The sequence below is a fragment of the Teleopsis dalmanni genome, chromosome X, assembly GCF_002237135.1.
Source record: "Teleopsis dalmanni isolate 2A chromosome X, ASM223713v2, whole genome shotgun sequence".
In the NCBI taxonomy this organism is placed as follows: Eukaryota; Metazoa; Arthropoda; class Insecta; order Diptera; family Diopsidae; genus Teleopsis; species Teleopsis dalmanni.
In genome coordinates, this window is record NC_051848.1 from 66,145,422 (window position 1) to 66,163,599 (window position 18,178).

Sequence of the window (18,178 nt, forward strand, 5' to 3'; positions counted from 1 at the left end):
ATCGGTATAGCAGCGAATGTTAGTATTTACCAGAATTTAGAGTAGGGTAAATTAGATAAAAATTAAGTAAATTACGTGCTAACATTGAGAAAATTTTTTAAGATGTTAAATAAATAAATTTGAAAACATTTAACCAAAAATAATAAATAAATGCAATCAATAAATAAATAAATATTTACATAAGCAAAAAATCTCTAGAAAATTTCAATTTACTTTACCTCAATTTACTCGAACTCACACAAGCCTTAAACGAATTTTCAATCTGCAGAATACATGAAGTGCAGCAAACATCAAAAATTAATGCAGCAAAATTAATTATTAAAAATAATTCATATGTGGCTTGTCGCAATAAATAAATGAAATCTCTTTGTAAAATATATTGACATATAAAAGTATATAAAAGTAAGTATAAATGAAGTATGACAATGTAGACACTTACTTTTTGAACATATTAAAATAAATTAACCAAGCAGGCATGTTAACATGACCAAGTTAATGGGTTGACAGATTGAAATTGTGAAGGTCATATGAATTTTGTTTAAATAAAAAAGTAGGAAGGTAAATACATCGTAAATATTGCTTTGATCTGGTCTGTGATACAACGCTTATTGCATCAAAATGGTTATCAAGCACAGTGTTAAGGGCTACGAGGAGTTCACAAAACTCGTGACTGAACTTGAGGGATGCGGCGATGTCATATATGTGCTATTCAGCGGTGGAAAGGATGAAAATGGCCAGAGCTGGTGCCCATATTGCGTAAAAGGTATGTTTTCCATACATTATATGGAGATAAGCAAAACAAACAAATTTTTTTCTTTGATAAAGCTTTACCGGTTATTGAGGATAACATTGGAAAAGCACCTGATAAGTCCCATTTTATTTATGTTGATGTTGGAGAACGTTCTTAGTAAGTAATATGTTTTATTTATTTATATTAATATTTAATGCGTGTCCGATGTTAGTTTTAATAACAATGAAACGTTATTTTGTTGTTTTATTTTCTTATGTTGAGGTTAATCCGATTTAGTGCAACTGGGCACTTTTACTCCTTCTTAGCTGGGAGGTTCATTTTACATCTAATGTTCGTTTGGGGCTTTCCAATATGTCCAATACGCGATATCTTTATAATAAATAATTTTATTATATTTTTTTCATTGACATTTTTTGGTAGAAAACTTTTAGTTAAAAAAATTATTGAATGTATACGAAAATTAGCGAAAATTACAACATATACGGTTGTAATAATTATATTAATTACATTTCTATAACAAACGGAAAACGACTTTCACTAAACACGACTTATTAACAACTGGTTCTTATTCACTTATTCCATAAGCATTTGAGCTTAAAACGCCGGTGTCCTCTTTGATGTGCATTGCACATTCAATATTCTCTTGTGTTCTAAAGCAAAACTCTTTGATATTACCCTGTAGGAAGTTTCTTTAAAATAAAACCAGTGCGTAACGGGTCATTACAATTACTAGGCCTGTAGTGGTCCTTTTTAAGTGATCCATTTCAGATACGTAGTTCTGCAAACTGGTGTAATTCTCTCACTCTATCTGACTTTGATGAGTTTTTAAACTAGCCTATGGGAACCATTTAATGTATGTACTCTTACCTAAAAAGCATATATAATTAAATTAAATTGCAATTTAAATATAGTTGAATTAGAAAGCATATTACACGTATTTTTGCAAAAATATGTAAACGTGTAATATACGTAAAAATTATTCATATATTATTTTACATAGTCACTTAATTATAGTATTTTATCTGATAAGATAACATAACATAAACAAACAAACAAAAGAAAGGGCAAAATATGATTAAGAAATACCAATGCAATACCATTTCTCTTAACATCAACTGATTGGGCTATACTATACTAATAAACCGCATGAACTAATTTTAACGGACAATTGTCTGGTCTTTTCCGACGGGGCATTTTTCTCTGTCTAAAATCATCATATATTGGAAATTTTATGTGTTTATTTTGCAAGCAGTGAAGAGTTGGGGCTGTTTTTGTTTAGATCAGCACGATGCTCAGAGATACGTACTAAATGTACGTTACTCTTTTATGCAATAGATCTAAAGTAGTTCTTCGAACAGCTGTTTTCTAAATTGCTGCCATTGCAGTTTATTTTATGCACTACATTGTTTTGTCGAGGCTTGTCGATTGGTGTCTTGAAAATATTTAGTGCGTGCTATAATGGAGAATAGTAAGGACAAAGTTTGATTTCATTTGTAAACTTTCAGTAAATATCTATTATTAATTTCTATTTATTGGAATTAAAAACATTTTAAGATTGATAGTTGGCTTCTGTTCTTTTATTTTATTCTGTTATTTTTATATTTTATAATTCTATTTGGGTTATATTTTTTTTCTTGTTTGTTTAAATATTTTTCATCATTTTCTTTTTGTAAATTAATCACACTAATCTAAAGATGTTACTAATCATATATTTGACTGTGGGGGATTTTTTATTAAAAGGTTCTGTGGAAATTGTTTAATCTTTCCAAGGAGATTGTATAAGACCAAGATACGTTAATATATATTCTTCCTCTTCGTGTTTTATATTATTATAAAATGTATTCCATGTGTTAACTATGTGTTAGTGTTCTCTTCCTCCTCTTACCGTTTTATGTTATTGTAAAAGGTATTCAATGTGTTGACTATTTGTTAGTGTACTCCACCCGTAACTTGATCACTTCATCATAGACACAGTCTACCTCTATACCTTCTATCAACGATTTGATGTGATACAAATATCTTTTTCGCTGTAGCATCTTTATCCAACCTCTCAACATGACCAATGTTAAAAGGTTGTTAATTCGAATTCGTCTAATAGTGCAAAGCAAAAATGAATGAACGCGCGGCATTAGAAGGAAACAAATTACTTGGCTGCGACATATTTGTAACTGAACTAGTCTAAAAATAAAACAGAATTACTCCAATATCGTCAATTTAAATCCCACCCATCCCCAATACACCCCTTTTCTCTCAATTTCCGCCTACTCCCTCTTTCTTCAACCATCACCCAATCATATCCTAACACATGTGTTCATCTTGTAAAACCTTTCACGTTATCTGATTTCAGGTCTCATTGGGTTACCTCAACAACATATTAACAACACCCCAATATCGTTTTAAAAGAATGTATATTATTTCAGATTGTTATATTCTTTTTCGCTTTATAATGCAACTAATATTTAAGTATTATATATATAAAAACAAAACAAATTAGTTGACTGCAAAATTATGTATACTTATACTCTTTTATGAATTATTTTATTATGTGCTCGCTTAAAATCCTGTTGAAATTTTCAGAAATTTTTTATAGCAATTTGGTAATTTCATCCTTCAATTGCGCCTATAATGTTACCACTGTGTTTTATACGATTTCTTATATGTTACATTTAATGCATCAGTATAAAGATTTTATTTTCTTTGTAATGAAGTGGGTGAGTACTTTAAACAAATTTTGTTTGTCAAGTATAAGGCCAAAATTGCTTACTAACAGATCAATCGTAATTTTCGTATATTTTATAATGCCAAATTATCGCAAACTTATAACGCTTATTCCAAATTTTATTTTTTTATCTACATACTAATTATTATCTTCTATATTGGTAAATGTTAGGAATAACCAAAAACTACCTTAAGATTGGCAGAATATTATTCTATTATTATTATTATCTATACATGGAACGATTTATACAGAGAAGCACCTAACAGAGTGCGGTTTAAGAGAATCGTTGCGGCCCTATGCTCCACTACGCGAAGAAGAAGATTAATATCAATATTGTATCTAATCTTCATTTCTTAGTTTAAGAAATAAAAATATCATAACCTCTTGGGGTCCATTTTCAAATTAAAATTCAAAAATAGTTAAATATTCCTTGATTTGATATACAGTCAAACTTCCATAACTCGATCTTCTACAACTCAAATTTTCTATAACTCGAACCAAAAACAGTGCACCAAGGTTTTAGAGAGCAAATTACATACAATTCTGCATCCATAACTCGAATTTCTCTTAAACTCAAACAAACATTTTTCCCGTACCGATAGGAATATGGGGAAAGTGCATTCTATAAGTCGAATTTTTGTTTTAGTATAAACATTTAGCATTTTGCTGTTAGGGGAAGTCCATTTTTTCAAACCAAATGTTTAATTTTTTTCTTTCTTATGTTGCTTCTTTGTTCTTTGTACAAGTGCCAGTCGCTGGCAGTGTGGTTTAAAGTAAATGAAATAATCTCCAATGCTACACTCTTAACGGTTATATTGAGCTTGACAATGAAATTTGTATATCAAGCTTTCCTACAGATGACGATATTATTGAGCACTTTATGGAGATCTAAATTACTGGATTCAATTCTAAGCGCAACGGAAAGTGATGGTGAGGGTTCCGTTGATGTAATTGTTTATCAGCCCTCCAAGAATGAAGTAGAATACTCATTCAATATTCTGAATTTATATTTGCAAACGATTGATACTACAACTGTTGATCACTATAAGGCTTTAAATAAAATGGAATGTTTTTTTACTGAAAATAACAAAAATAAAATCCCAAAACTGTGGTATATATGATTTAAAATAAATAAGTAAATATCTTAAAATATAATTCTAGTTTCTTTCATAAATAAAAATAAAATAAAATTTTCTAACCCGAAGTCCCCATAAGTCGAACCTTTTCTTTGCAAAATTGGACTTCGAGTTATGGAAGTTTGACTGTATATGGTTTTCATACTAATTGAAAATGAAATTTGTTTAAAATAATTTTTTGTTGAAGAGATATTAAAAAAATATTTCAAACATTATTTATTAAAAAAAAAAAATACGAAATCTAGACAAAATTGTTCGATTATTACTCATTAAAATTAAAAAAATGGAACTTTAATTATAAAAATTTTTTGAACATAAAGTGATATTTTTTTTATTTGATACAAATAAATTAATATAATTTTATTTCTTTTCGAATTTTGGATTTTATCCACAATTAAACCAAATATTACCAAAACAATAACAGATCATTTTTTCGTAATACAAGAATAATCACCAACGGTTCAACTATAATATCTGATAGATCTGTAGTGTGTAGAATTTAGTTATATATAATACAGTTACCAATGAGTGGAGTCTAATCGAATTTTGGGTATAAATTAATGCTTCATTCCAAATTTAGTGTATACAGTGTATGAATTGCTTTACTTGCTTGAATTCATGTCAACTACAAAGTAGTGAACCCTATCACTTTTGTCATGCATGTAGCCAGTGTACTATTATATTATTGATGCACACTGATTGAGTATTTTGTAGTTACTGATTTTATTTAAAACAATGTTGTGTTTTTATACAAAATTATCTTAAGACTAATTTCTACATCAAGGTTAAAATAATATGATTTTAATGGACTGTATTACATTTTGTTATTGTTTGTAAAAAAAGGTTAAAAAAAGAAAGAAGTCCCAACACTAGGGATTTTCCTCCTATTTTTATAAATATATTTTATTTTAATAATTTAGATACGGATGCTAAAAAATGTTACTATTTCTAAGAATTTAGGTGATAGTGGATTTATAATAATAAACTATAATAATTAAATATATAAATTCATGTTCATGATTGAACAGCCAGTGTTAAGCTTATATATATAAATTTAAAAAAAATATTTAAACTTATATAATATATAAGAAAACATCGCTTTTTTTCTTATTTCTTCATGTATAAGATATCAGCAAATGCATGAAATAATTGCTTATGCTTTTTTCCTCAATTGCATACTTTAAGCAAAATATGACAAACCTAACATATTTGCAAACCTAACATATCTGACCATAGTCCCATTATATTTAAAAAAATTTGAAAGAAACCTTTTTTTGAACATTCTCAATACTGAAAAATGAAGTATTATGTTATATATATTATAATATTAATAATATGTATATTCTTGACTTAAATAAAAGTGTATATGACAAGTATTAAGATTATAAAATTTTCAATAGGTAAAGTACTTCTTTGTTTTCATTGACAAAAATTGAATAGAAAAGAGTCCAATTTTAAAATGTGACCATTAAAAACGATTAATTTCTCATCATAACGTCAGCATCTTTACAAAATTCTAATATTATATTGATTTTGACAATCTCTTTTAGCACAGTTCTATGAAGTTTTTCCTTTGCTAATGAACTTTAAAGAATATACTTTTCCTTACTACTAGTATATTTTATATATAATAAAATATTTATAAAATACAAAAACAATGTATAAAATTGTCGCTGCCATTCAAAAACTGAAAGACTACTTAAGCATAAGAAACAAAACTCCCTCGGATCACCTAACCAGATTGATTAAAAATATATGTATATATCTAAAATGTATTTATAAAATCCCCTTGAGAGTTGTTAAACGGCACTTGGTCGTCATGGTTGAAGTAAGTAGCTCCGGGATATATATCCAGCTGTTCTTAAAAGCTTTACAAAAGTTATTTCATTCGCGTCAGAGATCGAATGTTTGCCTTTTTTGTCGTTTGTGCTTAAGATATATAGTAAAAGCTATGTTTTACTAATGTTTTTTGAATAATATAATAAGATTGTATTATAAATATTTTTTATTTTAATGACATCTAATTTGTAATTTATATTTCTAGTTGGAAGGATTTGAACTGTCCGTTCCGTAAGGATCCTTACACTAACTTGGTTTTCCTACCAACATTCCTCCGTTGGAAATCGCCTCAACGTTTGGATGGTGAGCGCTGTTCTAACAAGGACTTGGTTGAAATGCTGGTCATTGATGAGGACTAAGCAAATAACTAACAGAAAATTATTTTGTATTAACTTTTCAATGTAAATAAAAGCAAGTTATTTTGAAAACAAAATTATTTATTTAATAATTACTTTTATATTTTTTTATTTCAACCATAACTACATGAATGTTAATTAGTTGTGCACGCGCGTTAGGCGTTAACAATTTATGAAAGCGATTATAATATTGCACCAAACTCGCCAGCGCCAATTGTAACAATTGTGAACCAATAAGAAGTGATGGAAAAGATAATAAAACTTCGCGATTTAGTTCCTCTAGCGACTTTTTCCAATTTGCTGAAAAGCTAGAAACTAATGTAAGACTTCGACGCTCCTGTTTGCGCAATTCTTCTAATTGTTCTTTTTCAAAGAACTGCTCACATTCTCTAATGAATTGTATTATTCCACCGAAATGTGGGGCTAATATTTCTTCAACATATTCAGCACTTCGTGCGTTAAGTTGTTCTCGAAATGCTTCTGCTTCCTTTGAATTATCACGAGTGTGCTCCATTAACACACCTAATACAAGATCATAGTTATTAATTAAATATATTAACTGTTCTTTACGCGTTGGAAATATGGCAGCCATGCGTAAAATAAAGCATTCTACTTCATTTTGTAATTCAATCAGTAAACGACTGACTACTTCGTTTGGAAAACGTTCAGATATACCCACAATAGCTGCCGAAAACTCTGCATATCTCCTGGTAATCTACGAATTAAAGCAATTTATTTGAGTATATTCAAAAATAAATATTTAAAAACTTACATAGTGTGGTCCCATCTCCTTATTAAATTTCGTGGGATCGCATTCTCGAATGCTTTGTATATTTAATTGGAAAACATAATCGAAACGTGGCCAAATGACAGCTTGGAGCGAATCCCAGTATCTGTAATTGTAAAATGAAAAAAGTTTAAAATTTTCTTATCTAATGAAAAGACTAAATGTGTTACTTATAATTTTATTATATTAAATTAAAAACCACAATGCTTACATCTTTTAATATAAATAAAATGATACAATTTTTCCATTTAACATATTTTAGAATGATTGAAATGTACTTCTATTGGTGCATGTAGCATTCTACTACATTTCCAAATGGTTCATATCAAAGAATACCTTATATCTATAAAATACCCTAATATCAATGAAGGGTATTCTTTGGCTCATGAATGTTGTTGTAGCCGGCTGGGAACTGCTTGTGAAGTCCCTTTGGAAGGTGTCGAACAGCATTTGATCGTCGATAGCAACGAGTGGCTCCGGGGCGTAGACGCGGCCGTTCTTGGAAGCATAGTTTGAATGTGATAACGGATAGCATTTAAAGGAATTACTATTTTTTTTTAAACATTCTAAGTAATATTTGTGTTTGATCAATATACTCAAATATGCAAAAACACTCTAGACCATATACTTCAAATGCTTGAGCTACTCAATCAAATAGCTCATTAGCTTAAACTTTAATTTAGTTTAATTCAAATATATACAACAGAATAAGATGGAATACAATTCGACTTCATCTCGATCATCTTAAGTAATATTTAAAGCCGTAATTTGATTGAATTTTCTTTAAGCAAACGCATTTATTTATTAGTTTGCATATACGAAAAATTTAGTATCAATTAATGCTCCAACGGTCTGCGAAAAAAAACTAAACTTTATAAAGTCGAATCTTAATACTTTCTGACAAATATTTTATTAAATGAAAAACTAAGTTCTCAATCAGATTCTGTGTAGGCTTTATAATAAATAAAGCAAGGTTCTAACTTTTGTGATTCAGAAAGTGGTGCTTAATCAATTACAAGTTAAGAAATGTTGGTAGTATGTATGAGTAATTATTTTCACAAGTACATACTTTTGTCTAACAAAAACTACAACAGATATATACTTAATAGTGCTATTAGAATAATACATAAAAAACTTACTTATCTAATGCAGGAACACAACGTTTATGACACATAAGTTGATAACGAAAAATCAGTTGAATACACAGAAACATTGCTATAGTGTCATAGCAATCCTGTATACTTGCTTCAAGGTTTTTCTAAATTCCAAAAATTCGCTTATTTTAGCATAGCACATTTATATTGTAGTTTAAAAATATAGCTTACAATCATAAGGGTTAAAGTTTTGCCCATAATCTGGTTAAACAAATCCTGCGCCTGTGAGCTACGTATCATAAAGAATTCAGTTAAAAACAAATATTCTCGACAAGCATTATCAACCAATGCATATTCCTCCGATCGAAAAAGTGCCTCAAACGTGTACTATAAATAAGAATCTTGCTTTGATATTATATCATTAATTAATTTTCAAATAGTCTACCCTATTTTTTAATTGTGCATGAGGGATTATTATTGGTGCTTCGAGCTGTTGATGAAGTACATCTCCGCGTTTGCCAATAGTAAAAATTGTACTTTTATTTTTAAGGCTAGTCGTTTTTGCAAATAAACCTTTGGAAACGTTATCCTCTATACCCATTAAATCGTCCTTCGAACAAGATTCTTCAAATTTTAAAGACGTCAAGCGGGAAGAGTAACTCTATAATTAAGCCAATACATTTATTTCTATTTTAAAAATAAAATTTAACAATTTTTATTTTACCTTAAAGTAACTGTAGTAAATTTTGCTCATAGTGTCAATGTACTCACTACATATTTCTTGCGCCACTTGGCGCTCATTCGATAGTATGAATTCAAAAAAAAATTTATGCTTCAACATAGCATTTTGAGGTATTTGATAATTGGTCATTGGCTTACGAAACTTGTATATTTGTTCAAGCAAATATACGCGTATTTTCGACATAGCCTTCAATTTCAGCTTCTGCAGTATATCGCTCACATCTCCTGTCGATTTGGATTCATTAAAACTCAATTCCTTAATCAATGATAACTTATGATTAAGTACGTTCAAATTCATAATGAAGTCCTTTTCAGTTACTGGTTTTTCCATTATAATTTTGATCATTTCTTCAGAGACCACCATGTCTTCAATAAATTGTGAAAGTTGTGCTTTAACAGATTGCCTATTTGTTAGCTGAACAGACATTGCCACTGATTTACGCTGCAGCTGCGTTATTTCCGTGCTAATACTGCTTAGAATACTTTGGAAGTCCATAAGCATATTTTCCATACGTTCTAAGACATCGTCACAATCTCCTATTTGATTGTGCAAACTTGCTACATTTTTGGATTCAGCTATGTAGTCCTCGATTGACTTATTTTCTACATCTTTAAATTCTTTTTCAATTTGTCTAGAATACTGACGCAAGTCGGTTGTGTTTCTTAATATTTCGCGTACTTCGTTACAGTCTAATTGTTCCGAAACGCTGTGCTGTGAACCATCACTCATCGCTGTAAAAAATTTCAATTTTAAATTATTTATGACTATAAATTTTACTTAACAATTATTATGCTTAATTACCATTCATTTCATATATATTATAATTCAATATTTATCAATCAACAAACTTTTGAAAAATAAATCATAACACAGCATAACTATGTTGTTATTGTATGTTAGGTATAAACTGAAAAAGAAACGAATTTTAAAGCAAATATAAACATACCCATAGTGCCCTACGGACGGTCAGAGGTAATCAAAGACATTGTTTATTTTTTTTTTGTTTCTGCTTTGATGGGTTTATTTATTGAACCTTTGTAAATAAAAATGAACAATAATTCTGCGAATCTTAAAAAACTAACATGTATGCTATTGAGCTAGGGTATTCATATTATATCATTAATTTTATATAAAGACGGTTTGACTTCAATATAACTTGTCCACGCGAGTCTTGATTTTAACCTCAGGGCATGTTTTCCTCCTTAGAGTAGACATTGTTGACATGCTATATCCCTAAAGTTGAAATTAACTAATAAATAGATTGTTTTTTAATACTTATTATTCAATATATTATTCTTATTTTTATTTTAATCGGTTTAGTTTATCATTTTTGCAAATTGTTAAGGACATTTTATATCTCTTATCTAAGATAAATGAATATTTACTAATAAATAGGCACACAGCAATATTATTTAAGGTGAGCACCTTATTATTTATTATTTTATTCATATTTTTATTTTAATAATTTTTTTTGCAACTGTTTTTGCAAATTTTCTATATCAATATGAGTTATCTTTTGGTTTTTAATAAGTTATCTACCGCTATCTACGTTATTTGTTATTACAAATTTTTTTTCAAAATATAGATTAGAGAATATAAAATATACCCTTAATCTTTTATTTCAAGTATGCTCCAAAGAAACTTTACTTATATCTTGTTACTATATATATAAAGAACAAATTCTTATGTTCTTCTATTTCAACTTTTTCAACTTCAGTTTTTACAGCGTACAATCTATTCATCAAAGACACAATTTTATTTTCAATTTTATTACTATAAAAACTATACAAATTAATTACATTTGTTCTGATCTTATTTTAATTTCGTTGTTTTGTACTTTTGAGTAATCGTCTTTAAAGAACTCCTTTAATTGTTGTTCTGATAACTGGCATTTTGAAGCTTTGTTATCAGGAAATGTGTCCATCATACTTTGTTGCTCTAAAGCTGCAACAAGTTCCTTACTACGTGAGTTTACTATTAAATCAAGTTTTTCTCCATCTCGTGTAAAATCCTTATTATAGAATTTAGCTTTCTGACCAACTTCAGTTTTAATTAACATGCAATCGAAACCAATCTTTATAAGAGATTCAACAAAAGTATTTGCATTTTGATTCGGAAATATTGTATTACTCGAATATAAGTAGCTCTCCAAAAGATACAGCTCAATACTTATGGCATCCTCATTTTCGATCCATTTAACAAATAAAACATCTTCCTTATTAGCTAAATACCATAATTTACGTACAAAAGACATTTGCATAATATTTTCCATCTTTCCTAGCTTGTTTTTATTATCTGAAAAACAAGATAAATCTTTATTGATACATAGGAATTTTTCATTAATGTATTATAGGAGTATTTAAAAGTTGTTAAAAAATATTTCAGGTTGCTCTCTACGCCATTTGTTTGGAGCCATTTTATGTTCATTTTTACATTTTATGTAAATATGAACATAATTTTATATGAAAATAACTTTATGAATAGATTAAAATTATAATATATTGTATTATTATCATATATTTTAATATTATAATTTATATGTAATAATATAATAGCTCACCAAAAACAAAATAACACTCACAAATATCAAAGTTTACAATGTTCGATCTGAAAAACGACGCCGATGTTGTTCGTTGTATTAATCGAAAAATACTTCGAGCAAGAAACTTTTTATCAAAGAAGATAAAGAAAAGAAACTGAAAGTTGCTCGAAAAATGGTTTTATACACAATCTTCTGGATAATTCAAATAATATTCAAAATTTTGAGTAATGAGGTATAAATATCATGCAGTACAAAAACAAAAAGACTAATGGTACACAATGGTGCGCGGTTATTACACAAAGAGGCATAATGATTCAAAATTTCGTTTAAGTTTATTTTCTTTGTCTTCTTTTTTGTGCCAAAAAGGACGTTTTTACGTTTTTATTGTACGAAACTTCCGAACAAGATGACAGGGTGTCAACTATATAATTATTTAATATATGTACTTAATTCTAATATATTACAGATATGTATGAAAAAATATCTGGAAAACAACATAAAAGCATTAGACGAAATAACCTATATTTCAAAATATCTTATTTAAAAAAAATTGTGTACAGAAGGGATCAGATACAAGTATAATCATGTGCGCGAAGATAGCGTCGACGATAAGTCCAAAATGGAACTGGAACAGTTTTCGCCGCATGAAAAATGCAGTATACTTTAATTAAGGAAAAATTTATTATATTATTTAAATTTAATTATTGCGGCAAAAAGCATTATTAAGTAGACAATTAAATTAATTTACTATTTCCATCGAACTTTTATATATAAATGATGTTATTTGTATGAACAATGAAAAATAAAAATCATCCCCAAAAGATAATGTCACTAATTTATTAATAACTTTTTAACTAGAGATACCATTTTTTTCTTTCATAGCTCATTTGAAAGGATAAAATCACCTTTCATATAATGCAAAATTTCATATAAGTTGTTTGATTAACTTAGAAGCAGTGTTGCGATGAAGGTAGAAATGTCATTTTCAAATATTATTTAAATAAAACTTTATTACTTAACAAAAAATTATGAAATAAAAAGCATATAATAAAATAATAAAAAATATGTTTGTTTTTCTAAATATAATCGGTTTGTACTTAATATAGAAAAAATTTTTTTGCAAATTAGTTTAATTAAAAGAGGACACTTCAAGCCAAAGAAGATAAAGAAAAGAAACTGAGAGTTACTCGAAAAATTGTGTATAAATTTTTCTGGATTATTCAAAAAATATTCAAAAATTTTGTGTAATGAGGTGAAAATATTACGCAGTACAATAACAAAAAGCCTAATGCTACATAATGGCGCGTGAATATTTTCCCCACCCGGACCCTGATACTTTGCCCACCCGGTCCCTACTCACCACGATATTTGCTAAAGTAAGAGAGGTTTCTGAGAAATTTCGTTGTTTGTTTTGGTTTTTTTGACATTAAAAATCCGTTACGAGAAAATGCGCCAAAGTTGCAATTAAGTGCACAAATACCACATTACTAAAAGAAAAATAAGGCGGAATTTGTTTTCAATTATAAAAGCATTAAAAAAAGGTAATTATTCCAGAAAAATATATGAATTATTAGTTAATTAAAATTTATTTACAATTGAAACGGAAGTGCGTACTTGGATGTTTAAATTTCAAACATCTCTATATTTTTCCAAACGATTATCGAAGGTATATTATTAATTAAAAATAACGCAATTTATTGTTGTAGAATAAAGTAAATATATAAATGTATTAACACATTAGAAACTTAGATGTGTGCCTAATTAGTGTATATAATAAACTACGAATTAAGTTGTGCTTTTATTTTTTATTTTTTCCATGATATACTAATAATTATAAAAAAGGAAAAATTCTGAAGAGAAATTAATATTATTAATTATACTTTGATTGAGTGTTGTTATTATATATACATATATTGAAAAATTAGAATCACAATTTTCGGATCAGTTTGATAGCAATTGCTATAAATTAGGTTTAGCGCAACATTTATTTAATAAATTAGAAAACGTTCATCCCCATATATGTTGCTCTAATTGCAAAATTGAAACTCTTCTATCTTTTTTCATTAAAGTAAGAATTTACTTCATTTTAAAATATTTCAATCGAGATAATAAAGTGTCGAATTTTAAATATAAACAATTATGCTTTCAACACTTATAAACAGCACAAAAGTGTTCATACTCTTTAAGTGATTTTTTGCTTAAACAAAAAATATTTTAGTTTTAATTTTATAATTTATTAAATTTATTTATAATTTATCTTTAATTTAATAGTTCCTTATTATTTTTGGTTTCATATTAAATATTTTTAAAATAGTAATATTATTTTGTATATATTAAGTTATTCTAAATTGTATTTACATAAAATTGTATATTTGTTAAATAAAATATTTTGGTGGATAGGCCTATTGGGGAACCGAACACCTAAAACTCGGTAACACGCCAGCAAGCATACCTCTTAGGTGGTGCGGAAAATGCTTATATATTTAATATTTCTTCTAACACTATGCGATGAAATTGATCCTTATTGTTTACAATGTTGTTATTAACTAGTTAAGAATTTCTTGAATTTCATATACAAAAACATTTCACCTTACTGAAAGGATTGCTTAAAACTACAAAAAATATGTAGTAGTAAACAGTATATACATTTTTACGATTTTCTATATTGAAAAAATTTGATGCACAAGCAAAAATTGTATTACAATACACCAAACTTATTTGAATTTTAAAAAATTATATTAATATTAATCTTTTTAAAACAAACTATTAAAACAATGCAACCTAATATTCGAAATGTATGAACACATACTAACTTTTCTATTAGATGCTCAGCATATATATAAATATAGTACGTATATGTGCAACATGATTAAAAGAACTTTTATTTTAATAAATGCGATACAATTTTTTTAACTTTATTAAAACAATTTCATGACTAATTATATATACATATTTACATATATCAATAATAGCTACTTTATATTTACTATTGATTTTAGTTTACCAATTCTTCATTTATATTTGATTTATATAGCGCATTTAAAACTTTTATGTAAATTGAAGTAAAACTGATATAAAAAATCATGCCTATATTTACTCATTATAATCGTATTAATATATACAATGGATTTTCCAAGAACAATAATTTATACTATTTCTTCTAATTAGAAGAAATGGCTACATGCTAATATGCAACCACAAATGTAGTAAATATTTAAGTTATAAGCCACACCGTTTTTAATATTTGACAATTCTGGTATGGTAAATAAGTAAAAGAGATTTTCTTTGCGATATTACACAAAGAGGCACCATTATTCAAAATTTCCTCTCAGTTTCTTTTCTTTATCTTCTTTGCTTCAAGCTTTCATATGATGTGTTCATATTCATTATTTGGTCGATTAATTTAAAAGTTATTGAGTGTCAAAGTTCAGAAATTGATTTTCTTTTAAAAAAGACGTTTTTCTTATAAAAAACATATACCAGAAATCAGAAAACAGTTAATATACAAAGAACTTTGAATACAATACTCTAATAATCACAATTATTTAAAAAAAGTTAGTTTAGTTATATTAATTATTCAAAAATTTTGTACAAAATTGGTTAATAGATGGCATACCATCTTGAATTAAATTTGTTGAAAATTTAAAATGGCACTGAAAAAACACAACGTACAGTTGAACAGTTATTGGTAAGTCCATAGAATAGCAAAAGAAAAGCTAACGTCGACTTTGTATTAAGCTTGCTGTATCAAAGATATCAAAATAAGAAACTAGAATTTTTTCTAAAACAATTGATGTACAATATTATGTATCTTGTTTGATTAACAAATTATACATAATTAAATTAAATATGCACTAACTTGTGCATGCACAACAATTGAAATTTCATTGATGATAAATGTGGGATATTAAATAACAAAATATAGTGAGCGTCGAATTTTTATTAAGATTACTGCATCTAAGATATTATTAAAATTAAAAAACAGAATTTTTTCTAAGACGATTAATGTATAATATTATATATATTGTTCGATTAACAAATGAAATAAAATTAATTTAATTATGCGCTAACTTGTGGATGCAAAACAGTTGAAATTGCATTAATGATAAATTTGGGAAATTTAATTTCAAAATCTAGTTAGCATCTAATTTTTATTTAGCGTCGAATTTTTATTAAACGTACTGCATCTAAGCTATTATTAAAATAAAAAACTAGAATTATAAAATTTAAAAAATTTTAAAAATTTTGGAAAAATAAATTGTTATCAAATTTTGTCTTTAAACTGTACTGTACTACTATTTTACACACTACTATTTTAATAAAATTTTCATTTTTCCGTCATAAACCCGATTTATAAACCCGTAATACCATACTCCATTTAAAGCTTGCTTAACGTTGAGAAGCAATGTAGAATAAGACTCGGTCATGTTAATCTAGCTGGCCATAAACCACGTAAATATTTATTAGTCCCTAACGATACCGATTAGAGTTGAAACTCTATCTGAATTTTGTAACGCTTGACTTACTATTTCTGAGACAGAGTCAACAAGCATGTTCTAAAATGACAGATTAGATCTCAGTGAAATTTAAACCCAGATTCTGTTTGCTGTAGTTTAGTATCCACGTACCATGTAATCAGGGTGATCGCTCGGTAAGGCAAGTCTTAATTCATATTTATACTTATGTTTATTCATACTTATGATTATTAACGTTTCCAACTTGTTTTTCCAAATACAACAGATTGATTTAACACTGCCTCTACACTCTCTGGTCAACAAGGACATATAAGTCTCATAAAATAGCACATAATTAAAAGTTTATTTGTATATTTATAATTATATTTCATATAATCTAAAAAGCCTGGAGGAGTTGAATCAACCAATAAAAACCTGTAAAAAATAGTTAAGGACTTTTTTTTTTATTTTTCTTGATATTTAATTTACATTCATAAGTATGTAGATATATGACATAAACAGATATATTATATGGCCAAACACAAGTATATACAATATTATATATATTCCTTGCGAAACATAGGGCAGCAACAAACTCCCCTCATCTTTACTGATTCTGGGCTATTCTGTTATTTTCTGCCAAGAACTTCTGTTACGGTATTCTACACTTACCTATCGTATTCAGGTTATAATTGGAATTTTTTCATAAAACTTGTGGGTTCCATTCTATTGCCATTTTCACTATGTTGTTGCTAGGTTTTATCAAAGTGTTTATCAGGAGCTTGGTTATATCCTCTCCAGGTCCAGTTTATTTGTTTTGTTTCTTGTTCCATAAATTTTGTTAGAAATCACATTTGGCCAGAAGCATCTAAAGATTTGTCGTTGACACTTTTTAGCTTGTTGTTGGCAACTTTAGTTACTCTCCAAGAGTCAGTTCGATATAACAGTACGAATTTAACACCGAGACTGCCGAACCAGACAAAGTCTGTGACATGCTTTGCGCTCTTTATTTGTTCTTAATGTGTTGTCGGATTTTGCCCCGCCGTTTTTCGACACTAGACTCCTGCACTAAGGGTCAAAGAGTCAGTATTCACGATGCAGACACGGATAAGTTTTGTTTATTTTAAATTAACTTTTAGCCCTACTCTGGTCGTATTAGTAACTTTAGATTATTATTAGTAAATGGGATGTAACACTAAAAGATCTGTTGTGCCCCTTAACCGGATTAGAGTGTTTCTCCAAGTCCCATTTCCTTAATGTGAGACAGTAAGAAGCTTATATTTCTTAGCCTTCAATCTCTATATTCCATAAAAATCCTCCTAGTTGTTTCTTCCGCTTGTGCATTAGTGTCAGACATTACCCTAGCATACCATAGTATGCGGTTTCTTTCTGTTCTCTGAAGGATCCACGTATCCGCAGTCTGAGTTGGATTGGATTTCTAACTTTGTTAGGTAATTATTGAATCTAATAATTCTTAAGTTCTTTTTTGTTAGTTCTATGCAAACCTTGAAGCGTTTTAAGTTGTAAGTCACTTAAAGTATTTTAGTTTGCAATAGTCTTGGTAGTTCTTCCCAATATAGTTAGTTCTGTTTCTTATTCGTGTGCGTTGTTCATTAAAAGGGATAGAGTTCCTTTGCTTACACCACAGAAAGATTTAGATTAATAACATTATAACTAAGTATTATATATGCGAAGATTTTTTGAGCTACGATAAAATCAAAGATAAGTTTATATATATGTTTTTATTAAAATCAAGCT

At 28.0% G+C, this 18,178-nt stretch overlaps 2 protein-coding genes across 2 annotated transcripts; one reads left to right on the forward strand and one right to left on the reverse strand.

Moving 5' to 3' along the window:
* Positions 1–524: 524 nt before the first annotated feature.
* Positions 525–6,881, forward strand: LOC119687871 (thioredoxin domain-containing protein 17). The gene is made up of 3 exons (XM_038102398.1): positions 525–763; positions 826–907; positions 6,651–6,881. The coding sequence occupies exons 1-3, from the start codon at positions 619–621 to the stop codon at positions 6,802–6,804; spliced, it is 381 nt and encodes a 126-aa protein (XP_037958326.1). The 5' UTR covers positions 525–618; the 3' UTR covers positions 6,805–6,881.
* LOC119687870 (vacuolar protein sorting-associated protein 52 homolog) lies at positions 6,882–10,313 on the reverse strand. The gene is made up of 7 exons (XM_038102397.1): positions 10,226–10,313; positions 9,407–10,155; positions 9,128–9,343; positions 8,914–9,069; positions 8,728–8,846; positions 7,574–7,694; positions 6,882–7,516 (listed from the first exon to the last, which is right to left on the reverse strand). The coding sequence occupies exons 1-7, from the start codon at positions 10,230–10,232 to the stop codon at positions 6,887–6,889; spliced, it is 1,998 nt and encodes a 665-aa protein (XP_037958325.1). The 5' UTR covers positions 10,233–10,313; the 3' UTR covers positions 6,882–6,886.
* Positions 10,314–18,178: the final 7,865 nt, after the last annotated feature.

Excerpts from the sequence above, each read along its gene's own strand:
- LOC119687871 (XM_038102398.1), top strand. The coding sequence starts at position 619 with ATGGTTATCAAGCACAGTGTTAAGGGCTACGAGGAGTTCACAAAACTC. Across the intron at positions 764-825 it reads GTGCCCATATTGCGTAAAAG|CTTTACCGGTTATTGAGGAT; the intron begins GTATGTTTTCCA and ends TCTTTGATAAAG. Across the intron at positions 908-6,650 it reads GATGTTGGAGAACGTTCTTA|TTGGAAGGATTTGAACTGTC; the intron begins GTAAGTAATATG and ends TTATATTTCTAG.
- LOC119687870 (XM_038102397.1), bottom strand. Across the intron at positions 9,070-9,127 it reads ATGCACAATTAAAAAATAGG|TACACGTTTGAGGCACTTTT; the intron begins GTAGACTATTTG and ends TCTTATTTATAG. Across the intron at positions 7,517-7,573 it reads AGGAGATGGGACCACACTAT|ATTACCAGGAGATATGCAGA; the intron begins GTAAGTTTTTAA and ends TTTAATTCGTAG.